We start from the raw sequence: 22251 nt of genomic DNA on the forward strand, positions 1-22251 counted from the left end.
ACACGTGCAAAACGCATTGCACTGGCGCAGAAAAAACTGAATTTTGGAACGCAATCACAGTCAAAACTGACTGCAATTGTGTGCCTACTCGCGCAGGTTTCCCGCAATGCACACGTGACGCATCCGGAGCAAATCCGGAACACCTGCGTAAAAGGGACCTAAATGTGTCCAGACATTATAATAGAAGTAACTGAATACTCTTCTTTAGGGAGAGGCTACTGTATGGATCTAGGCAAAATTATAAATACATGTTGTATATGACAACATTGTTCAACCTCCTAATATCTAAATAAATAAATGTAATCATTAAAACCGGAATACCTTCTTTTTTTGTTAAATTGACAATCTTACTTGGGCCGTATTGGCTAACTTTCAATGTTTGAGATCACTATTGTATTTCTATTGCTTTTTTTTTCATGATCCATGTAAAATTTTTAACATTTTGTACATTACTTCTGTACTCTGCATAATAATTACCAAAAAAATAAAAAATAGTGGAATACCGCCTTAATACCAGCATTCCTACTACTAATCTGAAGTTTTGACGTGGTTAATGCCAGTATGCCTAGTGGTGTAATAAAGTGACAGGATTAATGCCAACATCTCTAGGGGCATAGGGTAGTAAAGTGGTTAACATCAGTATCACTACTGCACAAGGCTATGTTCATACCCTGTCCTGCATTAGTGCAAACACCCCCTAGAGACATGCCATGAAATCCCCCTGGGGTAGACATACCACAGGTGGAGAGCCTAGGGTCTAGAATAGCGATACTGTTAGATGGGTTGATAAAAGAAGTGCTCCTTTTTATGAAGCTGCAATGTAATAATATTGTTTTCTGTTCTATTGGAAAGAGTTATATTAGTAGTTACATTTAATAATCTCATATACTGTAATAAACAAGGCTGAAGGGCTCAGATCGGTGTTTTTGTATTTTCCTTTGTTGTTCTACCTCTAGTAAGATTAAAGGGAATCGTTAAGGTCTCGCTAGTCCTATAAAGTACAGTTCTACAACAACATTACTTCTGCCGCTGACCACAGGTCATTCATTTATACAGTATGTCCTTAATCACCCCCTGATGTGTGCCTGAAAATACATTTCCTGGAAAACACTGAGAGGACTCATCCTAGAGTCCTCTCCATTATGTGCGCGCCCTGCAGTCCTCTCAATGTATTCCAGGACCAGGCCACAGAAGCACCGCAGGGATATATTACTAACCCAAGGTCAGAGGCATCAATAGAGCTTGCTGGAAAGGCTATGGACATCTTTGATGGCATTTTTTATATTGCATTCTACTCATTTTGGCCAAAAATCTTTTTTTTTATTGGACTTTATTAAAAATGTTCAAGTTTTTCTTCCTCAGCTTTCAGTTTCAGTACAATAGCAGGGTCTCTGCTTCACAATGTATCTGTCAGGGAACAGCTCATTGACACTCATTTAAAAGTGATTGCCTCATGTCAGACATTAGTGACAGGATATGCTATCAAAGTCAGATAGGTGCGGGGCTCACCTAAAGGGACCTGCACCTATTTCCAGAAAGGGCCCCCTGAAGTGAAAAAGGGCACGCCGACCAAGCAAAGCCACCCTCCATTCACTCCTACAGGAATTCCGAGAACAGCCGATTTCTGGCTTGGCTATTGGCAGTCCCACAGAGGTGAATGGAGATGGCGCCACTCTTGCGTGGAGTGCTCTCCATTCCCTGCTATGGTACTTCCGAAAATAGCCGAGCACGCTTGCTTGTCTATTTTCGGAACGCCTATGGCAATAAATGGAGAGCACCTTCACATGTGCGGTGAGCATTCCTGTCTGTGGGCACCAATCTGAAGATAGAAGCTGATCTCGAAAGTAGGACGCACTCCTATCTGACTTTGATGGCACAACTTAACGATATGCCATCAAAGTCTGGGGTGGGCCAACCCCTTTAACGAGTAACTAAACTTGCAACCAACTTTTTTTAAAAAATGTTGGAAATGTCCTAAAAATAATTTTTGAAATATACTTTATTAATGGATGTTGCCTTTTTACTAAAGAAATAGGCAGCTGACCATGGGCTCTCCTAAGGCTACTTTTACACTAGCGTTTTTGCCTGATCTGGCAGGAATTAGCGAGAACGCTTTCGTTACTGATAATACAAGCGGCTGCATCCGTTATGAATGGATCCGGTTGTATTATCTTTAACATTGCCAAGACGGATCCGTCATGAACACCATTGAAAGTCAACGGGGGACGGATCCATTTTCTATTTGCCCCCCTGCTGCGGTTTGCTCTCTGGTATGGGAACGCAACCAAACGGAACGGAATGCATTCTGGTGTACTCCGTTCTGTTCAGTTACGTTTTGTCCCCATTGAAAATGAATGGGGAAAAAACTGAAGTGTTTTTCTCCGGTAATGAGATTCTATGACGGATATCAACACTTAACACAAGTATAAAGTAGCCTAAGCTACTACATTTGTACACCACTGACATGTCCACTGTACTGGCGGAATGGGGCCACAGCGAGCCCTGTATGGATAGCTGATCCTGCCCGTGCCCCCTGATCTTGCCCAAATCCTGGCACAGCAGTTACCGATGCGCTCAGGGGTGTAGCTAAAGGCTCATGGGCCCTGGTGCAAGATTTCAGCTTGGGCCCCCGTCCCTCGGTGCTTTGTGGCCAGGGAGGCAAAAATAAAAAAATTGAAACGGCAACCCCAACTCCCCCCCATGCCAAATTCTTGACCTAACCCCTTCCCTCCAGCCAGGGGTGTAATTTGACCAGCATGCACTTTCCATAACGCTGGGTTCACACCTGAGCGTTCGCGATGGAGCGCTCTGTATGCGCGATTGTACGGGTGTTTACAATCGCGCATACAGAGACAAGCGAACGCCCATTGTCGCGCGTTCCCGAAAGTCTATTGTACGGGAACGCGCGACAAAACGCCCCAAAGAAGCTCAAGAACTTTTTTGAGCGTCTGGCGTTTTACAGCGCGATCGTACGCGCTGTAAAACGCCCAGGTGAGAACCATTCCTATAGGGAAGCATTGTTTTCTCCTTGTTGAGCGATTTACAGCGCGTAGGAACGCGCTGTAAAACGCTCATGTGTGAACTTAGGGTAATACCAGTTCTTCTTATGTGGCACAAGGGTGTTTGGGCCCCCTTAGGCTCCTGGGCCCGGTAGCGACTGCTACCTCTGCACCCCCTATAGCTACGCCCCTGGATGCGCTATGCCAGGGTTTAGCTGAGCAGAGTGGGCTCCTGTCTGAGCCTGCTCCACTCAGATGAATGCTCTCCTGTAACAATGAGCTATTTACAGCTTTCAAAGCACTTAAGTTCAGCTGCCTCTTTCTTTAGTAAAAAGGCAGAATCAATTAATAAAGTAAATTCGAAAAAAAAAAATTTTTAGGACATTTACAACATTTTTTAATAAAGTTGTTTAAAAGTTTAGGTAAGCTTATATTACACTAGGCGGCGATCGGCCAGATCATTCGTAGTAACACTCGTTAGCATCTGCCTATGTAAAAGTGCAGCTGATTACCCGATCTATCAGCAAACGCGGGCAATCGCAATCTTTCAGCGTGCTTAAAAATCATGGTTTTCTGGCAGCAGATCCTGCTGTCTAATCACGATCTGCTGCCAGCAAACAATGATATTGTATGGGGACGAGCGATGGCTTTAACGATTGCCTCTCCCTACCATACTGTCGAGTAGATCGCTGCATGTAATAGCAGCAGTCTCCTCCACTAACAAGCAGGTAATTGCCTGTAAGGAACACTTCTCTCCCGACAATCGCCTGCCTGATCTACTAGTGTAATACTAGTATTAGGCGTCATTCACATTTCCGTGTCAGTGTCACATCCATGAAAAAAAGCAAACATGTTTCATCCGTAAAGATGGATCCGTGGTTGGTCCATGTTTACCATCTGTGTGTCATCCGTAATTCACGGAAGTTGCTCAGCTGAAAATTAATAATCAAAGAGTCTCCTATTAGTCTTCAGTGAAAAACGGACGCACCACAGATGCCACCAGTGTTGTGCCATTGGTTTTCACAGACCCCTGGACTTCAATGGGCGTGCTTGGTCCGCATCACAGATTAAAGTAGTGCATGTCTCCGTGATTTTTTCACTGACACATGGTCAGTAAAAAAAAATATACTGAAATGTGAACAGACATATTTAAATCAATGGGTAAGTGTGCTGTCCACAGAAAATGGGGATGGCACACATCAGTGAAAGACGGAAATGTGAACAAGGCCTAAGCTGCATTAGCATACTAAGCCATTTTGTCCTGAAAAATGCTTGCTGGGTAGCATGAAGAAAACCGACAGACTCCAATTTAGACAATGACGTCCCTTGGGCGCCGTTTGTGTCCATCATGTAATAAAACTGGCGCTTCCATTGTTTTCATTGTTCTGCTTCTATAACTGAGCAGAACAAGGGGAATACAAGCGCTCATGTCAACGCGACCTAAAATGATGGGTGTCCCAGAAACAGAGGATCTCAGTGAAAAACGGAAATGTGAATGAAACCTTACTGTTTAAGCTAAAATCTTCTAAGGTGATACAAGAATATAGTCATAATGAGTGGTTAAGCGTTGGAAAAGTACAGATAAGGGCTTCAGATCCAGAAGTTCTGTGACGGATTGAGTGTGAAGAAGAGCTTACTAGTCCGCAAATGCATTGAAAGCTGTAAAACAAAAAAAGTGAAAATGTGTATAAGGGTACTTTCACACTTGCGTTTTTCTTTTCCGGCATAGAGTTCCGTCACAGGGGCTCTATACCGGAAAATAACTGATCAGTTTTATCCCCATGCATTCTGAATGGAGGCCTCTTTCACACTTGCGTTGTCCGGATCCGTCGTGTACTCCACTTGCCGGAATTACACGCCGGATCCGGAAAAAAGCAAGTTAACTGAAAGCATTTGAAGACGGATCCGTCTTCAAAATGCTTTCAGTGTTACTATGGCAGCCAGGACGCTATTAAAGTCCTGGTTGCCATAGTAGTAGTGGGGAGCGGTATACTTACAGTCCGTGCGGCTCCCGGGGCGCTCCAGAATGCGCCGAAACGACGTTTAGCTTAAGGCCGGATCCGGATCAATGCCTTTCAATGGGCATTCATTCCGGATCCGGCCTTGCGGCAAGTCTTCAGAATTTTTGGCCGGAGCAAAAAGCGCAGCATGCTGCGGTATTTTCTCCGGCCAAAAAACGTTCCGGTCCGGAACTGAAGACATCCTGATGCATCCTGAACGGATTTCACTCCATTCAGAATGCATTAGGATAAAACTGATCAGGATTCTTCCGGCATAGAGCCCCGACGATGGAACTCTATGCCGGAAGAAAAGAACGCAGGTGTGAAAGAGCCCTAATCCGTTCAGTTTGCATCAGGATGTCTTCAGTTCAGTCGTTTTGACTGATCAGGCAAAAGAGAAAACCGCAGCATGCTACGTTTTTCTCTCCGGCGAAAAAAACTGAAGACTTGCCTGAACGCCGGATCCGGCATTTTTTCCCATAGGAATGCCGGATCCGTCGTTCTGGCATGCGCATGCGCAGATCGGTAAAAATGAGAAAAAATGTACAAGACGGATCCGTCGGTCCGCATGACAAGCGGAGAGACGGATCCGTCCTTGCAATGCATTTGTGAGACGGATCCGCATCCGGATCCGTCTCACAAATGCTTTCAGTCAGCGGCAGATCGGCGGATCCGGCGGCCAGTTCCGACGACGGAACTGCCCGCCGGATCACACTGCCGCTAGTGTGAAAGTAGCCTAATAAAGATAAATTGAAAACATGATTTTAGCCCAAATTTTATAGAATGCAATAATAAAATAAAAATGTCCCCAAAGCATGAATGGATGAATGAAGTGACTGATCTCATGAACAACTGATCTAAACTAACAAGGTCTGCACAGGACACAATGATGTAGTCCATGGCAGTCATTCATATTTGAGCACTTTTCTCTTTATACTGTTAATAATACAAATATTATTGTCACATATCTGTCACCATATTTTCATAATAGAGCCGCAGAATGTCTTAGGTGACAAGAACATTGTTGCAGACTACATACACGTCACAGTGATATCAGAGAACTGACTGAACAAACAGATGCTGTTGACACATCGCTGCTAAAGAGCTTTTCTCCGAAATGAAAACTGCTATTAACAGATGCGTTATAATATTATGTGACAACACAAGAGCAGATAGCCGCGCAGTCTGTCCAGCTGAATCCGAGTGTACGCTCTGCTGAGTATAAGCCTTCTGAGTTACAATTTTTGGGGAAGTTTTATGACAAAGTATATTTACAGTATATACAGGGTGGGCCATTTATATGGATACACCTTAATAAAATGGGAATGGTTGGTGATATTAACTTCCTGTTTGTGGCACATTAGTATATGTGAGGGGGAAAACACAACATATGCTGTGAAGATACGAGATGTGCAGCACCTGAAACTACGGATACTGGAAGCCTGTGCTAGCATTTCTCCTGTGGTGTTACTATCAGTGTGTGAAGAGTGGGAGAAGAGGGTTGCATTGACAATCCAACACAATGGGCAGCACATTGAACACATTTTATAAGTGGTCAGAAACTCGTAAATAACTCATGAAAGAATAAAGTTACGTTAAAACCAAGCACACCATTGTTTTTCTTGTGAAATTCACAATAAGTTTGATGTGTCACATGACCCTCTTCCTATTGAAAAAACAAAATGGCCGCCATGGTCACCACCCATCTTGAAAAGTTTCCCCCCTCACATATACTAATGTGCCACAAACAGGAAGTTAATATCACCAACCATTCCCATTTTATTAAGGTGTATCCATATAAATGGCCCACCCTGTAGAATTGCAGTGGACATTTATTTAAATGGAGTCTGTCAGCAGTTTTGACCATGCTGAACTGCTGACGGCACTAGAAGGAGCCAGGGGAGAGCAGAACAAACATACCTTTTCTGGAGACTTTATCATCAGGAGCAGTGAGAATATGAACTTTTATTCTGCTAGGTTCTGCCCCTTAAAAAGAGTTTCCTGGGATGAAGATAATGATGACGCAGCCTCAGGATAGGTCAACAGGATCAGATCAGTGGGGGGTCTGACAGCTGGCACCCCTACTGATTAGTTGTTTTAGGCAGCCGAAAACTATACAAAGGATGGAGCCGGAAGCAGAAGGCTCTGTTCACTGTGTAGTTTCCTGCACCGCTATACTGAAGCTCAGCGAACTGTAGTATCCTGCCATGGTAACTAGAAGGTGGAGGGAACCTTCTACTTCCAGCTCTGTCTACTGTATAGTTGTTGGCACTGATGGCTGCCCGAAACAGCGGCTCTTTGCTCTGAGATACTTCACCCCCTCTGCCCCAAATGACAGCTGTAGTGGTCTCCTGATTGGATGCTACAGCAGATCACACAAGTCCAGTGCACACACCAGACACAGGCAAAGCACTCATCAGGTAAGTGCCACACAGGTCATAAATTGCACATGTGCCGCTCACATAATTCATGTCATACACTGCACAGATAGCACTACACCATGAATGGGATGCAAATGAGCTCTTAACAACATCTGGCTCTAATGCCACCAGATGTAGGGCACCTATCCTATAAGTCAATGTTCCACCCTTTAAATAGGCCTTGAGACATGACTCGGATATTAAATAAGCCAGCACCTCATCTGCAGGCAGCTGTTTCGGGGTGATTGCCCCTCATCAGTGCAGAGCAGATAGTACTGGCTTACTGTAACTGGGTGAGAGGCCAAGTAAAGAGTTTGGGGGTAATATCTCTCCTTGGGGAGAGAGCTACTTAATCAACATGAGGAGACTTATAGACCATACATGCTCCTCTGGAATTCTGGGAATTAAAGTATGAAACATTGGCTTATAGGATAGAGGCAGAGCTTGTTAAGAGCTCATCTGCATCCCTTTCTTCCCAGAATTCCAGAGGAGCATGGACCCCCGCCAATCAGCTGTTTAAGAAGGCAGCGGCGCTCCTACTGCTGGGCCCACCATTGGTCACAAGAACGTGGGGCTCTGTACCCCCCTGAAGAGAGCGGAGGAGCCAGTAGGGCATTTACATGGCCGCTCCATTAATTTCTATGGGCGTTCCGGAGATAGTCGAGTACAGCATATTCCCATAGAAATGAATGCAACCACGCACATGCCCGACTGGCCTCTCCGTTCTGCAGAGGGTACAGGGAAGTTTTTGTGATCAACGGAAATCCGAGTAGTAACATCCCCACTGATCTAATAGTTATCCCCTAACTTTAACCAACTGGAATACCCCTTTAATGTTAGCCAGTACTGAAAAATATGTCCACCACTGTATTTTGGAATATATTATTGTGCAGATTATTAAAAGAATTTCACCAGAACCGCAACATTAAGCCAAACACCACAGTCAAGTGTTTGGAATATTTTTGGGATTAAAGGAATTCTAAATCTAAATGAATTCTAAAGGAATTCATAGCTACCAATTGTCTGGGATCCCAGATATCAGGTGCTGTTGTCCCAGCATGTCCTTCACTCTCCACTCTGTTGTACCCAGGATTCACTATGTGATTTCAAGGCCTGATTTGCCGTTCCAGAGTCAGATTGTTGTTCTACTATTCAGGGATACTGGGAAGTTGGGTGACAACCACTAATGACATTTTCCAAATATTCTAGATTCTGAAGGAAATGAATGACATTTTTAAAGGGATTGCCCATTTTACACAACCTCTTGTTTAGCAGGTGCTTCCCCTGATCAGCTGACCGAGGGAATAACTATGGAGTCACCTGGCAATCAGCTTTTATTGTGGAGGCAAACGGCCACTTATCTTGAAGTGGGGTTCACAAATTGCTGCCTCTGTTGTGCCTGTGGCTCATTCGTCATCTGGCCGAAATCGAGTTGACATACAGATCGGCAGGGTTTCTTTCGATTATTCGGTGCTAAAAGCAGTTTGAAAGGGTTGTCCCACTAAAAATATTCTACAGTTTTCAAACCAGCACCTGTATCTGATTACTTTTGCAATTGCATGCCCCAAATTTTTTTTGCGTAGCCACAAAGTTTTTCAATAAAATGTATCTGTAAAGTGCCACCTGCTGTTTGTTTGTTATTTAAATTTCTTTGTCCTGCTCACTGAGATGGCCGCACATGCTCAGTTTCATCCTTCAACTGCCTTCTGAGCTGTGATAGGGAGAGCTGATACGCTCCCTGAGCTGTGATAGGGAGAGCTGAGACACACCCACTGAGCTGTGATAGGGAGAGCTGAGACACGCCCCCTGAGCTGTGATAGGGAGAGCTGAGATACGCCACCTGAGCTGTGATAGGGAGAGCTGAGACACGCCCCCTGAGCTGTGATAGGGAGAGCTGAGGTATACCCCCTGAGCTGTGATAGGAAGAGCTGAGACACGCCCCCTGAGCTGTGATAGGGAGAGCTGAGATACGCCACCTGAGCTGTGATAGGGAGAGCTGAGATACGCCCCCTGAGCTGTGATAGGCAGAGCTGAGACACGCCCCCTGAGCTGTGACAGGGAGAGCTGAGACACGCCTCCTGAGCTGTGACAGGGAGAGCTGAGACACGCCTCCTGAGCTGTGACAGGGAGAGCTGAGACACGCCTCCTGAGCTGTGACAGGGAGAGCTGAGACACGCCCCCTGAGCTGTGACAGGGAGAGCTGAGACACGCCTCCTGAGCTGTGACAGGGAGAGCTGAGACACGCCTCCTGAGCTGCAGCAGAAAAGACACTTATTTTTCTTCTCTGTTATCAGCCATTTCAGGCAGACTGTAGTTGCTCAATCAGATAATTGACATAAACTTGTCAGAAAAATCTCTGCTGCCACAATCTCTACATTACACTGACGGCCAGTTCTGAGAACCTGCAGACACATATCCAGTATATACACCTCAGTGATTTTTTTTATTTTTATAAGCTACACTTTTATAAGCTTTGTACTTTCCAGTTTTTCCACTTTTAGGCCTGTGACAAAACTGACGGCAGACGCGAATAAATGTGTCCCGTAGATTAAATTTGGCTAGGATGCATTTACTGGGATATACAGTATACTGTACACATTACATGAACTGGGGATATTATAATATTAAAGGGAACCAGTTACCTGCACTATGCTGCCCTCACTGAGCACAGCATAGTGTAATGACAGACCAACTGGTTTCAGTGGTCTGTCACATCTGTGATGGCAGTTAGTACTGTACCGACATACGGAACCCCGCAAAGCTGCAAGAGAGATGAGTCGGATGCAGCGGGCCTGTCTCCTCTCTCCCTGCCTTCGGACTATAATAAAGAGGTTTCTTTCCTGTTGTGCATAGAAAAGAAACCTAACAGTCATTGTCACTGCACATCCCAAAAAAGTGGGTTTTTAGGGAATATAAAAAATCTACCATAACTCAGGACAAAATCAAGTTTTTTTTTTAGTCCTTTTAAGACGTGTAAGAGAAAGCATTCTGCTGGCTGGAGTAACATATATGTTTTCTCTCTTTCTACACAGTGACTGTACGCGATGAGTCCTTATAATGGCATAAATGGCTTTTTCTCAGAAGGACCACACAACCAGCACTCAGAATTACCGTGCTGTCATCCTAATGTATTCCTCCAATATTTCACCAGAAGGGAGACTTTCCACTAGCTTCTTGTGTACTGCAATTACCTGGGAAATTGAGAGAAAGACAATAACCAAAGAGACATGATGATCAATGAGTATAGCCGTGAGCATGCCAGCTCTGAGCTTTGTAAACCACTAATTATCTACATCAGTCATTCCCACCATTCCACAGAGACACCGGAATCCACACACAGTATCCAGAATAACCGGGAATTACACTGTAAGAGGTGAACTCGAAGGAATGTATTAGTGGCCAAAGCCTTAGAGGGACTGCCACCTCCAAAATGAATTTCAAACTAAGCATACCGCCATGTAGGGTAGGTGCCTCCAAAACTCCTCTAATCCTGAGAAATGTTTCCTTTTATTTATAAGAAAATAAGGTCCTCGGTGCACCATGGGTAGGGCCGGCCATTTAGTGCACCATCTCTCCTCCGGTAACTTCACTCAGTGCCCCCTCCTCTTCTTTGACAGTGCCTGTTATTTCAGGGCTGGTAATGATGATGCAGAGGAAGCCAGGTGCACCGAATGGATCAGTCCCACCCATGGTGCACCATCACTCCGTCTCTGTAACTTCACTTAGTGCCACCTCCTCTTCTTTGACAGTCCCTGTGATTTCAGTGTTGGTAGTGATGCCAGGTGCACCAAATCGGCCTCATCCATGGTGCATTGAAACATTAGGATTGGATGGCACCTACCCTACGTGTGCCTACTTTGAATCTCATTTTGGAGGCAACAGACTCCCTTTAAAGGGGTTGTTCCATTACACTTATCCCATAGGACAAGAGGGCCCTGTGTTCCCCCGACTGAATGGAGTCACCGTTCCACTGAGCTCTATGGCACTGCCAGAGATAGCCTATTGCTTGTACTCTGGCAGTCCCATAGAGTTAAATGGAGCAGCAGAGCATATGCTGGACCGCCAGTCCATTCAATTGGGGAAATGTGGGGCCCCAGTTTTTATAATCGGTGGGGTTGTCTCATTACAAACACATATTTCCTATCCATAGGGTAAAGGATAAGTGTTTGTAATGGGACAACCCCTTGAACTCATGGACTTTGGTAACCTTTGGACAACTGACTCTATGAGGCCAATCCTCTGAGTTGTCCATTTACATACCATACTATTATGGTGAATTCCATTAAAGCAATGTAAATCCCTTCATTTTGGCCCCCTAACGGTGCAGTTAGTTTTCGCACCTTATATCAGTGAATTATCATGTCCCAAGTGCTCAGTGTCAATGAAACATCACATCAGCCCTTGACCCTGAAGGCTGGAGACCACCCACCTAACAATTTGCTGCTATTGTGTGCCGAAACGGCACCGATAGATGAAGAGAAAAACACCTCCAGAGACATGGAAGACGTGGCTACAACGGTCTGACACATTGTGATAGGTCCACTTCATAAGACTGTTTTGCTATGACGGTATGGTCACAAGGTCAGGTTTCTACATGTTGGTTTGAAAGCCAAAATCATGAGAGGATCATGAAAGGAGAGAAAGTACAAAGGACAGATACAACTTCTTCTCTTTTTTTATTTTTTATTCACTCCTGGTTCTGGCTTCCAAAACTACATGCACAAACCTGGTGGACATGGGTTTTAAGGGGTAGAGCTGGATTCCCCTAGAAGCCCATCCATTCTAGGTACAAGCCCTTGAGTGTCCACAGCTGAGCCCTGCTGTTCCCATCAGGTACATCTTATGTAGGACCTTCACAGGAGGCGTGATAGCTGTCTACCATGTCTCCGTATGACCCCCTGTTATTTACTCCTTAGCTCTCCTCTGTCCTACCACGTAATGAATGGAAAGTGCTGATCATGTATTTGCAGCTATTATGCCGCTCGGTTTGCCAGCAGTTAATATGCCTGGAAGTCACACAGTGACTGACCAAACAGGCCGTCACACAGGGCATTTTAAGGCTAACTACATTTAATCTTCACAATTACCAGAAAGGAGAAAAAAACCTCGTACTGCCACCGGTGAGAACGGCAATTACATTCAACTGCAGATAAGAGAACTGAAGTCTGACACAATTTAAACCTTTTCTTAAATAAGGCACTCTGAGAAGGATTGCCAGCGAGTGACTGCAAATCTCAAGACAGCCCGAGAGCGCACAAGAGGACAAGGAACAAGAGTGCAACATGTCATCTCAGGAGAAGCAACGTGATGATCAATAATCTGATCGGGGGACATGTGCACTGGTCAAAGTATGTGATGGCTGTTTAGACTAGTGTCTGTGTAATTAATGTAATTAATCACATATATTATGGGGGTTGTCCAGCCTTTAGTAATTGATGGCCCAGCCTCGAGCTAGACCATCTTTAGTTGATGGAGCTGTGTTGTTCTAGCACAGGCATCTTCAAACTGCGGCCCTCCAGCTTTTGCAAAACTACAACTCCCAGCATGCCCGAACAGCCTACAGGTATCAGCCTACAGCAGGGCATTGTGGGAGTTGTAGTTTTACAACAGCTGGAGGGCGGCACTTTGAGGATGCCTGTTCTAGCACCAACTTCTGGTGACAGACCTACACCAAACAGTTGAACGGTGGGGGTGCGGAATGTGAGACTCTAAGGCCTCTTTCACACGAGCGTCATGTTTTAGGGCCGGATAAGATGTGGGTGCGTTGCAGGTAAATGTGCAATTTTTCCGCGCGAGCACAAAACATTGTAATCCGTGTTGCACGCGTGTGAGAAAAATCGGCATGTTTGGTACCCAAACCCGAACCCGGACTTCTTCACAGAAGTTCGGGTTTGGGTTAGGTGTTGTGTAGATTTTATTATTTTCCCTTATAACATGGTTATAAGGGAAAATAATAGCATTCTTAATACAGAATGCATAGTACAATAGTGCTGGGGGGGTGAAAAATAAAAATTTTACTCACCTTAATCCACTTGTTCGCGCAGCCCGGCTTCTCTTCTGTCTTCATTTTTGCTGTGCAGTAGGAATAGGACCTTTGATGACATCACTGCGCTCATCACATGGTCCATCACATGATCATCACCATGGTGATGTGTCATGTGACGGACCAGGTGATGAGCGCAGTGACGTCACCACAGGTCCTTTTCCTGTGCACAGCAAAGATGAAGACAGAAGAGAAGCCGGGCTGCGCGAACAAGTGGATTAAGGTGAGTTAAATTATTTTTAAAAAAATGTAACCCCTCCAGCCCTATTGTACTATGCATTCTGTATTAAGAATGTTATTATTTTCCCTTATAACCATGTTATAAGGGAAAATAATAATGATCGGGTCCCCATCCCCATCGTCTCCTAGCAACCGTGCGTAAAAATCGCACCGCATCCGCACTTGCTTGCGGATGCTTGCGATTTTCACGCAGCCCCATTCACTTCTATGGGGCCTGCGTTGCGTGAAAAACGCACAAAATAGAGCATGCTGCGATTTTCAGGCAACGCACAAGTGATGCGTGAAAATCACCGCTCATGTGCACAGCCCCATAGAAATGAATGGGTCCAGATTGAGTGCGGGTATAATGCGTTCACCTCCCGCATTGCACCCACGCGGAAATCTCGCCCATGTGAAAGGGGCCTAACCGTCAGCGTCAGACTGGGGTACCTAGTGCCCACCAGTAAAATTTATCTGAAGACCCGATGTAAGGCTACATGCAAATATTACCTTACCCCCATTCACAAATCCCTAAAAATGCATCAATATATATTTGTTTATAGCAGTAGCCTACTGTCCAGCCCGCGCCTCCGAATTTTCTGCCCTGGTGACCCTGTCTCTTTGCCTACAAGTCATCACAGTCACTCGATGGGCAGTGACCCGGAGGATCACTGCTAAAGGGTTAATATTGTAATTAACTGTTAGGGTACTTTCACACTTGCGTTATTCTTTTCCGGTATTGAAATCCAGTAAAGGGTCTCAGTACCGGAAAAAAACGCATCAGTTTTGTCCCAATACATTCTGAATGAAAAGCAATCCGTTCAGTATGCATCACGATGTCTTCCATTCCGTCCCTTGTGCGGTGTCTGACTGGACAAAATACCGCAGCATGCTGCTGCATTTTTTCCAGCCAAAATCCCGAAACACTACCGCACTTGCTGGATCTGGCATTAATTTCCATTGAAATGTATTAATTCCGGCTCCAGTACCAAGTGTTACAGAAATTGCCTCATCGCCGGATCTGGTTTACCAGTCTGCGCATACGCAGTTCTTTCGAGGTTTGAATTTTTTTTATAGCGGATCCGTTATTCCAGATGATACCAGAAAGACGGATCCGGTACTTCAATGCAAAATGCTAACGGATCCGTATCCGGAAAAAAAAAGATATCCGTTTGCATACGGATTTCCGGATCTGGCAAGATTCTTCTACCGCTAGTGTGAAAGTACCCTTAAACGGTGAATACTAAGGTTCACCACTTTGAAGTGTTTACTGATGTGATATTGGTGCACTGTAAGTCCCAAAAGATGATATATGAGAAGAAGATAGGTTGTCGGAAGGAAGGCTGGTGCGCCCCCCCTCCCGGCTTGGCTTGTATAGTAGGGTGTGACATGCCTCAATCCAAGTATTTTAAAGTCCGTTTAAAGCAATAGACTTTACTGCTTGTGGAAAGGGTTAATTGCCTCAGGCGCAGACCACACTTCTGAGACAGACTGGCCAACTGAGCCCACAGCCTGGGCATTGCAGAAAGTGTTAATGAGAACGTAATCGCTTCCAAAAAACTTCCAAAACCAGCGAAGCACAAAAACATTACTGTGTTCACACCTCCGTTAGGAGCCTCCACTGCAGATTCTATCAGGCTTGCTGGGAAATGTAGCAGAGCATGCCACCCGATTTTTCCCAGTTAAATGACGGACTGCATAACGGAATCCTGATGTACCCCATTAAGGGGTTCCTTGGGCCCCGTTGGGGCCCATCATTTGATAGATCAGGCACTGCCGTTTTTTAGGGCTTTTCTGTTCTTTATGTGGTACAGTCCACGTAGAAGGCGATCAGCGAGTCTGTAATGAATGGGCCCTGACACTGATCAAGCAGCACTATTTCACTGGAAATCAATGAAGTAAAGGAAACACCGAACATAGATCAGTGACTCCGCTATCACAGGAGATGTCACTGAAGTCACTGGAGGACATGGTTCTCGAAAGAAGGCTGGGACCTCGACCAGTGACATTTCTGACGGACATGCTACTAACAAGAAGCCGTCACTTTTCTTGACATGTCTATTATAGGAAATGTTTGGCATTTCCCTTGAAATAACAATAATGTACATTACTAAGTCAATAAAAACTGGATGTTACTGTCCCCTTGTCAAATGGCGTGTGTCCCCTACACAGCGTGACACTGTCAGACCTGGGTGTAAGGCTGTGCAAGAGGCACCCCTTCTACTCATAAGGCTCCATTCACACTTCCGTATAATGGGTCCGCATCCATTCCGCAAATTGCGGAACGGGTGCGGACCCATTCATTCTCTATGAGGACGGAATGGATGCGGAGAGCACACTATGTGCTGTTCACATCCGCATTTCCGGAGAGCGCCCAGATCTTCCGGTCCGCGGCTCCGGAAAAAAATAAAACAGGTCCTGTTCTTGTCGGCCATTGCGGACAAGAATTGGCAGTTCTATGGGGTGCCGGCCGGGTGTATTGTGGATCCGCAATGCCCTACGGACGTCTGAATGGACCCTAACACCCAGTTGTCAATCTACTCATAGGTAGAAGGAATAACAGAGGAATAACAGAGCTGTTTTCTTGGCAAATTACAAATAAAGAGGTTTTTCAAGATTCTGAGATTGATGACATATCCTCAGGATAGGTCAGGTGGGGGTCTGACTCCTGGCACCCCCCGACGATCAGCTGGTGGAAGAGATCGTGTTCACCTGCGCATTCAAGTGAATGGGGCTGAACTGCAATACCAAGCACAGACACTATCCAATGGACGGCGCTGTGCTTGGTAAGCTGCAAGGAGCTGACCAAACAGCTGATCGGCGGGGGTGCCGAGAGTGGGACCCCTGCCGATCTGATATTGATTACCTACGCTGAGGAGAGGCCATTAATACAGAAACGGAAAACCCCCTTTAATACTAAGACAGACCTGAAAGGAGAGGTGACGGGTCCTCTTTAAATTCTATTACGGTAAAACCCTTTAGACTCAGTCCTATCTGTAAAGATAATGGAGAAGTTTTAATTATTAAAGGGGGTGTCTGGGTTACAAGATACGTCATCAATTTCAGATGAGTGGAGGGGTCCCCCCACTGATACCCGGTACCCCACTGACCCCCACCAAAACTCTCCAGTTTATGGGGTGGAAACAGAAGGCGCCATACACTGTGTAGTGGGTGTGCTGGGGTAGTACAGCTGGAGGTGCAAAGCGCCTGTGCCGGACACTACACCGTGTCCTGAGCCTCCATACACTGTATGGTTTGGGACCCCCATCAATCTAATATTGATGACCTATCCTGAGAACAGGCCATCAATATCTGTAGCCCAGACAATCCCTTTAATGTCCTAAATTTAAACAGAGTAAAATTGGACTACAAACTTCTCACAGTGGCGCACAATGATAAATCTGGCTAACTTTACACCAGTATTTTGTGGAAAACTAATGGCACATGCCATTCAAGGGGTTGGACCATCTCAGACATTGATGGCATATCTCTAGGACAGGGATCGGCAACCTTCGGCATCCCAGCTGCTGTAAAACTACAACTCCCAGCATGCAAACATGGCTGTTCTAACTCACACAGAAGTGAATGGAGCACTCTGGGAGTTGCTGTTTCAGAACAGCTGGAGTGTCGGAGGATGCTGATCCCTGCTCTAGGATATGCTATCAATGTCAAATAGATGTGGGTCCCACCTGCTATCTCCAGAATGGGGCCCCCCGAAGTGAAGAAGAACACCCAGGACTATCGCTGCAGAGAACAGAGGGTGGCCGTGCTTGCGCAGTGCACTCTCCATTCACTGCTGTGGGGCTTCCGAAAACAGACGAGTACGCTGGTTTGTCTATTTTCAGAACTCCCACAGCGATGAATGGAGAGCCTGCTGCGCATGCGCGGTGTGGTCTCCTTCACTGCAAGGGCCCCGTTCTGATATTGATATTAATCGGACATTGATGGCATATCTCGTAGAGCTGTGCCATCAGTGGCTGAAATGGGAATTCCCCATTGAATGAAAGGGAGGAGTTCATGACTTCTGAGCCATAACCCTTTTCAGAAGCCTAGTGAGGCAGAACAGGTGCGCGGCACGTACATCGGGGTTTAGGCATTTAGCTTAGAGTAAATCTTGACCAATGTTGCTAGTGTGCGAATATACAGTATATATATAATAAAACAGTATATATTTACAGTAAAACAGTATATAGTTACAGTATATATATAACACAGTATATGTACAGTGTATGTATATATCTATCAGAAAACAGTATACATGTACAGTATATATCATAAAACGTTATACGTTTACAGTATATATATATCATAACACAGTATATATGTACAGTAAAACAGTATATATATATATATATATATATATCAATAATAAAACAGCATGACCACCAAGACTGCAAAGATCATCCAGAAGGCTCCTTCTTTAAAAACCGTTCACACTTGAAGACCTGCCCTATAATTTACAAGAATCACTCTATAACATCAAGAAGCTACAGGTCTTCCATTATTTCTCAGGACACATGTCCCACTTTAACCTGAGATTCCCCCCAGCGGACAGGACGGGTCCTTCACCACACATCAGGTGCCTCTTATTTGCTCCGATGGCCATGGACACTTACCGTACTGTAAGTGTCATGGACGGCCGGCAGTCGGAGTGCCGCACATCCATGTCCTGGGCAGACACGGGAGCTGTGACAGGGCAGACAGCCTCGGACACGTGTATGATCCCTGTGCAAACAACTAACTCTGCAGCAGCCTGTAAAGTGCATGTGTCATGTATGTGCAGCCGCACGCGCAGTGTCGGACTGGGGCGTCTAGGGCCCACCGTACGGAGAAGAGGATAGTGGCAGAAGTCATCTCAGCGCTGATCGTGTCTATAATAATAAACTGAGGAGTTTCTTTGATAATCTATCAGGTGTCTTCTATGGAGATGGGCTGAGGAGCTGTGCACTGACTATATGCATGCAGTGCAGGAGGTCTGCTGTGCTATGTGCCACTTGTGCAGGGAGACTAGGGGCCCACCGGGACATTCACCTGTACCCCTGTGGGCCAGTCCGAGCCTGCGCACACGTGTGTCCACAATGTACCTCTTTCTTGACGTTCCATAGCAGCTTCTCTTTGGTGCTGTCATCGGAGCAGCTCATGGTGCAGGAACAGGTGGGAGGTCAGTGATGGGGGGTGATGCTTTATCCTCAGCAGCCTCGGTTGTCACCCAGCAGGACGGATTTGAGGGCGCCCCGAGCCGCGGGTGATGCTGAGCTCCTCACACTGATGCTCCCCCTACTGCTGCTGATGCTGTCATTCTCCAGAGCTGGCCGTGACGTCAGGAGGTCGGCAACCCCTCCTTCCCTTCTCTCTAAGCCCCGCCCCCGTGCACAGGCTGCTATGACTCTGAGGAGTGACCGCGTCTCTGGGGTTTCCATGACAACCCAGCCAATAAAGAAGGCGGGAGGGATACCCATTGTGAGGCGAGACATCCTCACCTCACTGGGGAGTCTTGTGATAATGGAGTCATGGCTAGCCTCTCACACGTTTACCTCAGTGTACATGTGCGGGTCTTGGAGGTCGTGTAATAAATTAAGAATTAGGGCTATTAAAGTATAAACCTTATGAGAGAAGAGCTTCTAGCGAGCAGTGGCCCCCGTGTCTGTCAGTGTGGAGGGTCTCAGCTGTGAGGAGATGTGTGGAGTGATCATGGGGGGCAGGGAAGTCTCTGCTTTTCCTGTCACAATGGAGGGTTGAACACTTCTGAAAGGGGTACTCACATACTGTAATGTTGTGGGGTATAACTACCGCATGCCGTAATATTAGGCAGGTGGGGGTCCACAATCTCTGAGACCCCCCAGCAATCCTCACAACAAGCGGACTCCAGTTATCATTACATATCTGATGAATGGTTGCCAAAACCCTCAGGATTGGCCGACTGTCCAGGGTTGCCAACCAGGATTTTTTCTTTTTTCTGTACAATTTATCCCATAAAAATCACAGAGAACCAACATTTTCTTACGGGTAAATTGAGAACCAACATTTTCTTACGGGTAAATTGGAAATCCATAATGAGTGATAACGATTATAGTAATACAGGTCTATAGCGCAATATACGGATAAAAACTCATTACCAGCATTTACTGGGAGCTGTGAAGTGATGATAGTTACCACCAAAGTAATCTGGTCAAGCAGAACCAGCCTCAAAAAAAATCACAGACACATCAAATTTTTTTATTTTTTTTCACGGACAACATTTTTTCCCTGTTTTTACGGACTGTCCAGGACGCTTGGCAACGTGTATGGAGGCTTCCTGACTTTCCTCTGATAGCAGAAGCCTTGCCTGGTCCTTTATTCTCAATGGAGATAGGCTAAGGTGTATGACAGAGACATATACCGTATTTTTCGCCCTATAAGACGATCTGACCCATAAGACGCACCTAGGTTTTAGAGGGGGACAATTTTTTTTCATTACACCTCAGGTCAGTCCACCAATCAGACCCCAGTGTTAATGAGACCCCAATAAGACCTCAGACCAGACCCCCACACATGTGCGCAGCCTTCACAGCAGAGCGCCGAGGACCAGGAAGAGGCGAGTATAGCACTTTCACCGCTTCCCGGTCCACCGGTACTGATCACTCAGCGCTTCCATAATGGAAGCGCTTGATTAGTATTCGACCATAAGATGCAGGGGCATTTACCCCCCACTTTTGGGGGGGTAAAAAAAGTGTCTTATGGGGTGCAAAATACGGTACCCGTTTCTTGTGTATGGGGGGATCAAGAGGTAAAGCCCTCGACACCTATCTGAAGATGGTTGATGGTTGAACAAACAGTCGTCTGGTGGACAATCGGTTTGCAGACACAGCCATATAAGTTTTAGTCCAAACTGGTCATACATCTTCAGTGACTCAAAGGACCTTTCTGTCCAACTATTGGGTGAAAATTTCAAAACATGCTCTTATAGGTGGTGGTGCCAGGAGTCAGGTCCACACTGAACTGATATTGATGACCTGTCCTGAGGATAGGTTATCAATATCTAAACCCAACTTCTTACACAGTGGGTGGAAAGGAACACCACTGTGACCACGAAATTGCACAGCATGAGGTCACAGAATGCGCCTACGTCCTCAGACTGTGCACAGGTCACAGCACAGGGAGCGGTGCGTACTGGCAAGCAGCAGTATTCACCATTTAGGACACAATGTCACCCCCCACACACACTTTTAGGGGAAAAGTGCGTCTTATTGGGCGAAAAATACAGTAATCCTGTGTCCTATTGTCTTAGGTTACCAGACTCAGTAACATCCGGCAATGCGTATCCAGAGAGCTGTTCTCTGCCGAAACGTTAAACTTTAATGTAAAAGAAGTCTTATATTCATGTCCTACCCTAAGGATAGACCTTCAGTTTTAAAACCTGGATAACGCTTTTTTTGTTTTTTTTTTAACTTTAAAAGGAACTGTTTTTGGCTTGTTGTGTGTCGTTTATAGTGTCTACTCTAAATTTACAGATGTTTCCATGACTTTTTAGAATTTTGGTGCATGACACGGACCTTATGTGCCAAATAAAGTGCCAGACCAACAACTTGACAGATGCGATGCATTTGATGATAATTATGATGATGATCTTCCCTTATTTCAATATGTACCAGTCACTGAGAGAACACACAGGTGAGCAGTCGCTTATGACTCACAAGACTTGGGCATTGTTTCATGTTGTTATGTTGGCTTTACTAATTGTGTGGCTTTTCACAAAAGGAATCTGTAGATCAGTGACAAATGCATTACTCATTATGTAGCCCACACCGAGGACATTGTGCTCCGGTACCAGAGTCACCAGGATTTACAGTAGTCTTAAAGAGATCACTTGTTAATGACACAGGCAATATTATTTCCTTAAAGGGCTGTCTCACTTCAGTAAGTGGCATTTATCATGTAGAGAAAGTTAATATAAGCCACTTACTAATATCGCCGTACTCAGGAGAAGTTGGGGAATGTGTTTTGGGGTGTCATTTTACATATACCCATGCTGGGTGAGAGAAATATCTCGGCAAAATACAACTTTTCCCATTTTTTTATACAAAGTTGGCATTTGACCAAGATATTTATCTCACCCAACATGGGTATATGTAAAATGACACCCCAAAACACATTCCCCAACTTCTCCTGAGTACGGCGATACCACATGTGTGACACTTTTTTACAGCCTAGGTGGGCAAAGGGGCACACATTCCAAAGAGCACCTTTTGGATTTTACTGGCCATTTTTTACAGATTTTGATTTCAAACTACTTTGCACGCATTTGGGCCCCTAAAATGCCAGGGCAGTATAACTACCCCACAAGTGACCCCATTTTGGAAAGAAGACACCCCAAGGTATTTTGTGATGGGCATAGTGAGTTCATGGAAGTTTTTATTTTTTGTCACAAGTTGAGACTTTGTAAGGAAAAATATATAAAAAAATTCATCATTCTCCGCTAACTTGTCACAAAAAATAAAAAGTTCTATGAACTCACTATGCCCATCAGCGAATACCTTAGGGTGTCTACTTTCCGAAATGGGATTATTTGTGGGGTTTTTCTACTGTCTGGG

The 22251-nt window shown here is 45.3% G+C and overlaps 1 protein-coding gene across 2 annotated transcripts in view; it reads right to left on the bottom strand.

Annotated features, from left to right (window-relative positions):
- Positions 1–18927, bottom strand: part of SGSM2 (small G protein signaling modulator 2) — a 393993-nt gene extending 375066 nt beyond the window's left edge. For both annotated transcript variants that reach the window (XM_044286961.1, XM_044286963.1), the window contains exon 1: positions 18766–18927. In XM_044286961.1, coding sequence (XP_044142896.1) covers positions 18766–18822 — 57 coding nt within the window. In that variant the 5' untranslated portion in view covers positions 18823–18927. The remainder of the gene's footprint in view (positions 1–18765) is intronic.
- Positions 18928–22251: the final 3324 nt, after the last annotated feature.

Source organism: Bufo gargarizans, chromosome 3 (assembly GCF_014858855.1).
Source record: "Bufo gargarizans isolate SCDJY-AF-19 chromosome 3, ASM1485885v1, whole genome shotgun sequence".
In the NCBI taxonomy this organism is placed as follows: domain Eukaryota; kingdom Metazoa; phylum Chordata; class Amphibia; order Anura; family Bufonidae; genus Bufo; species Bufo gargarizans.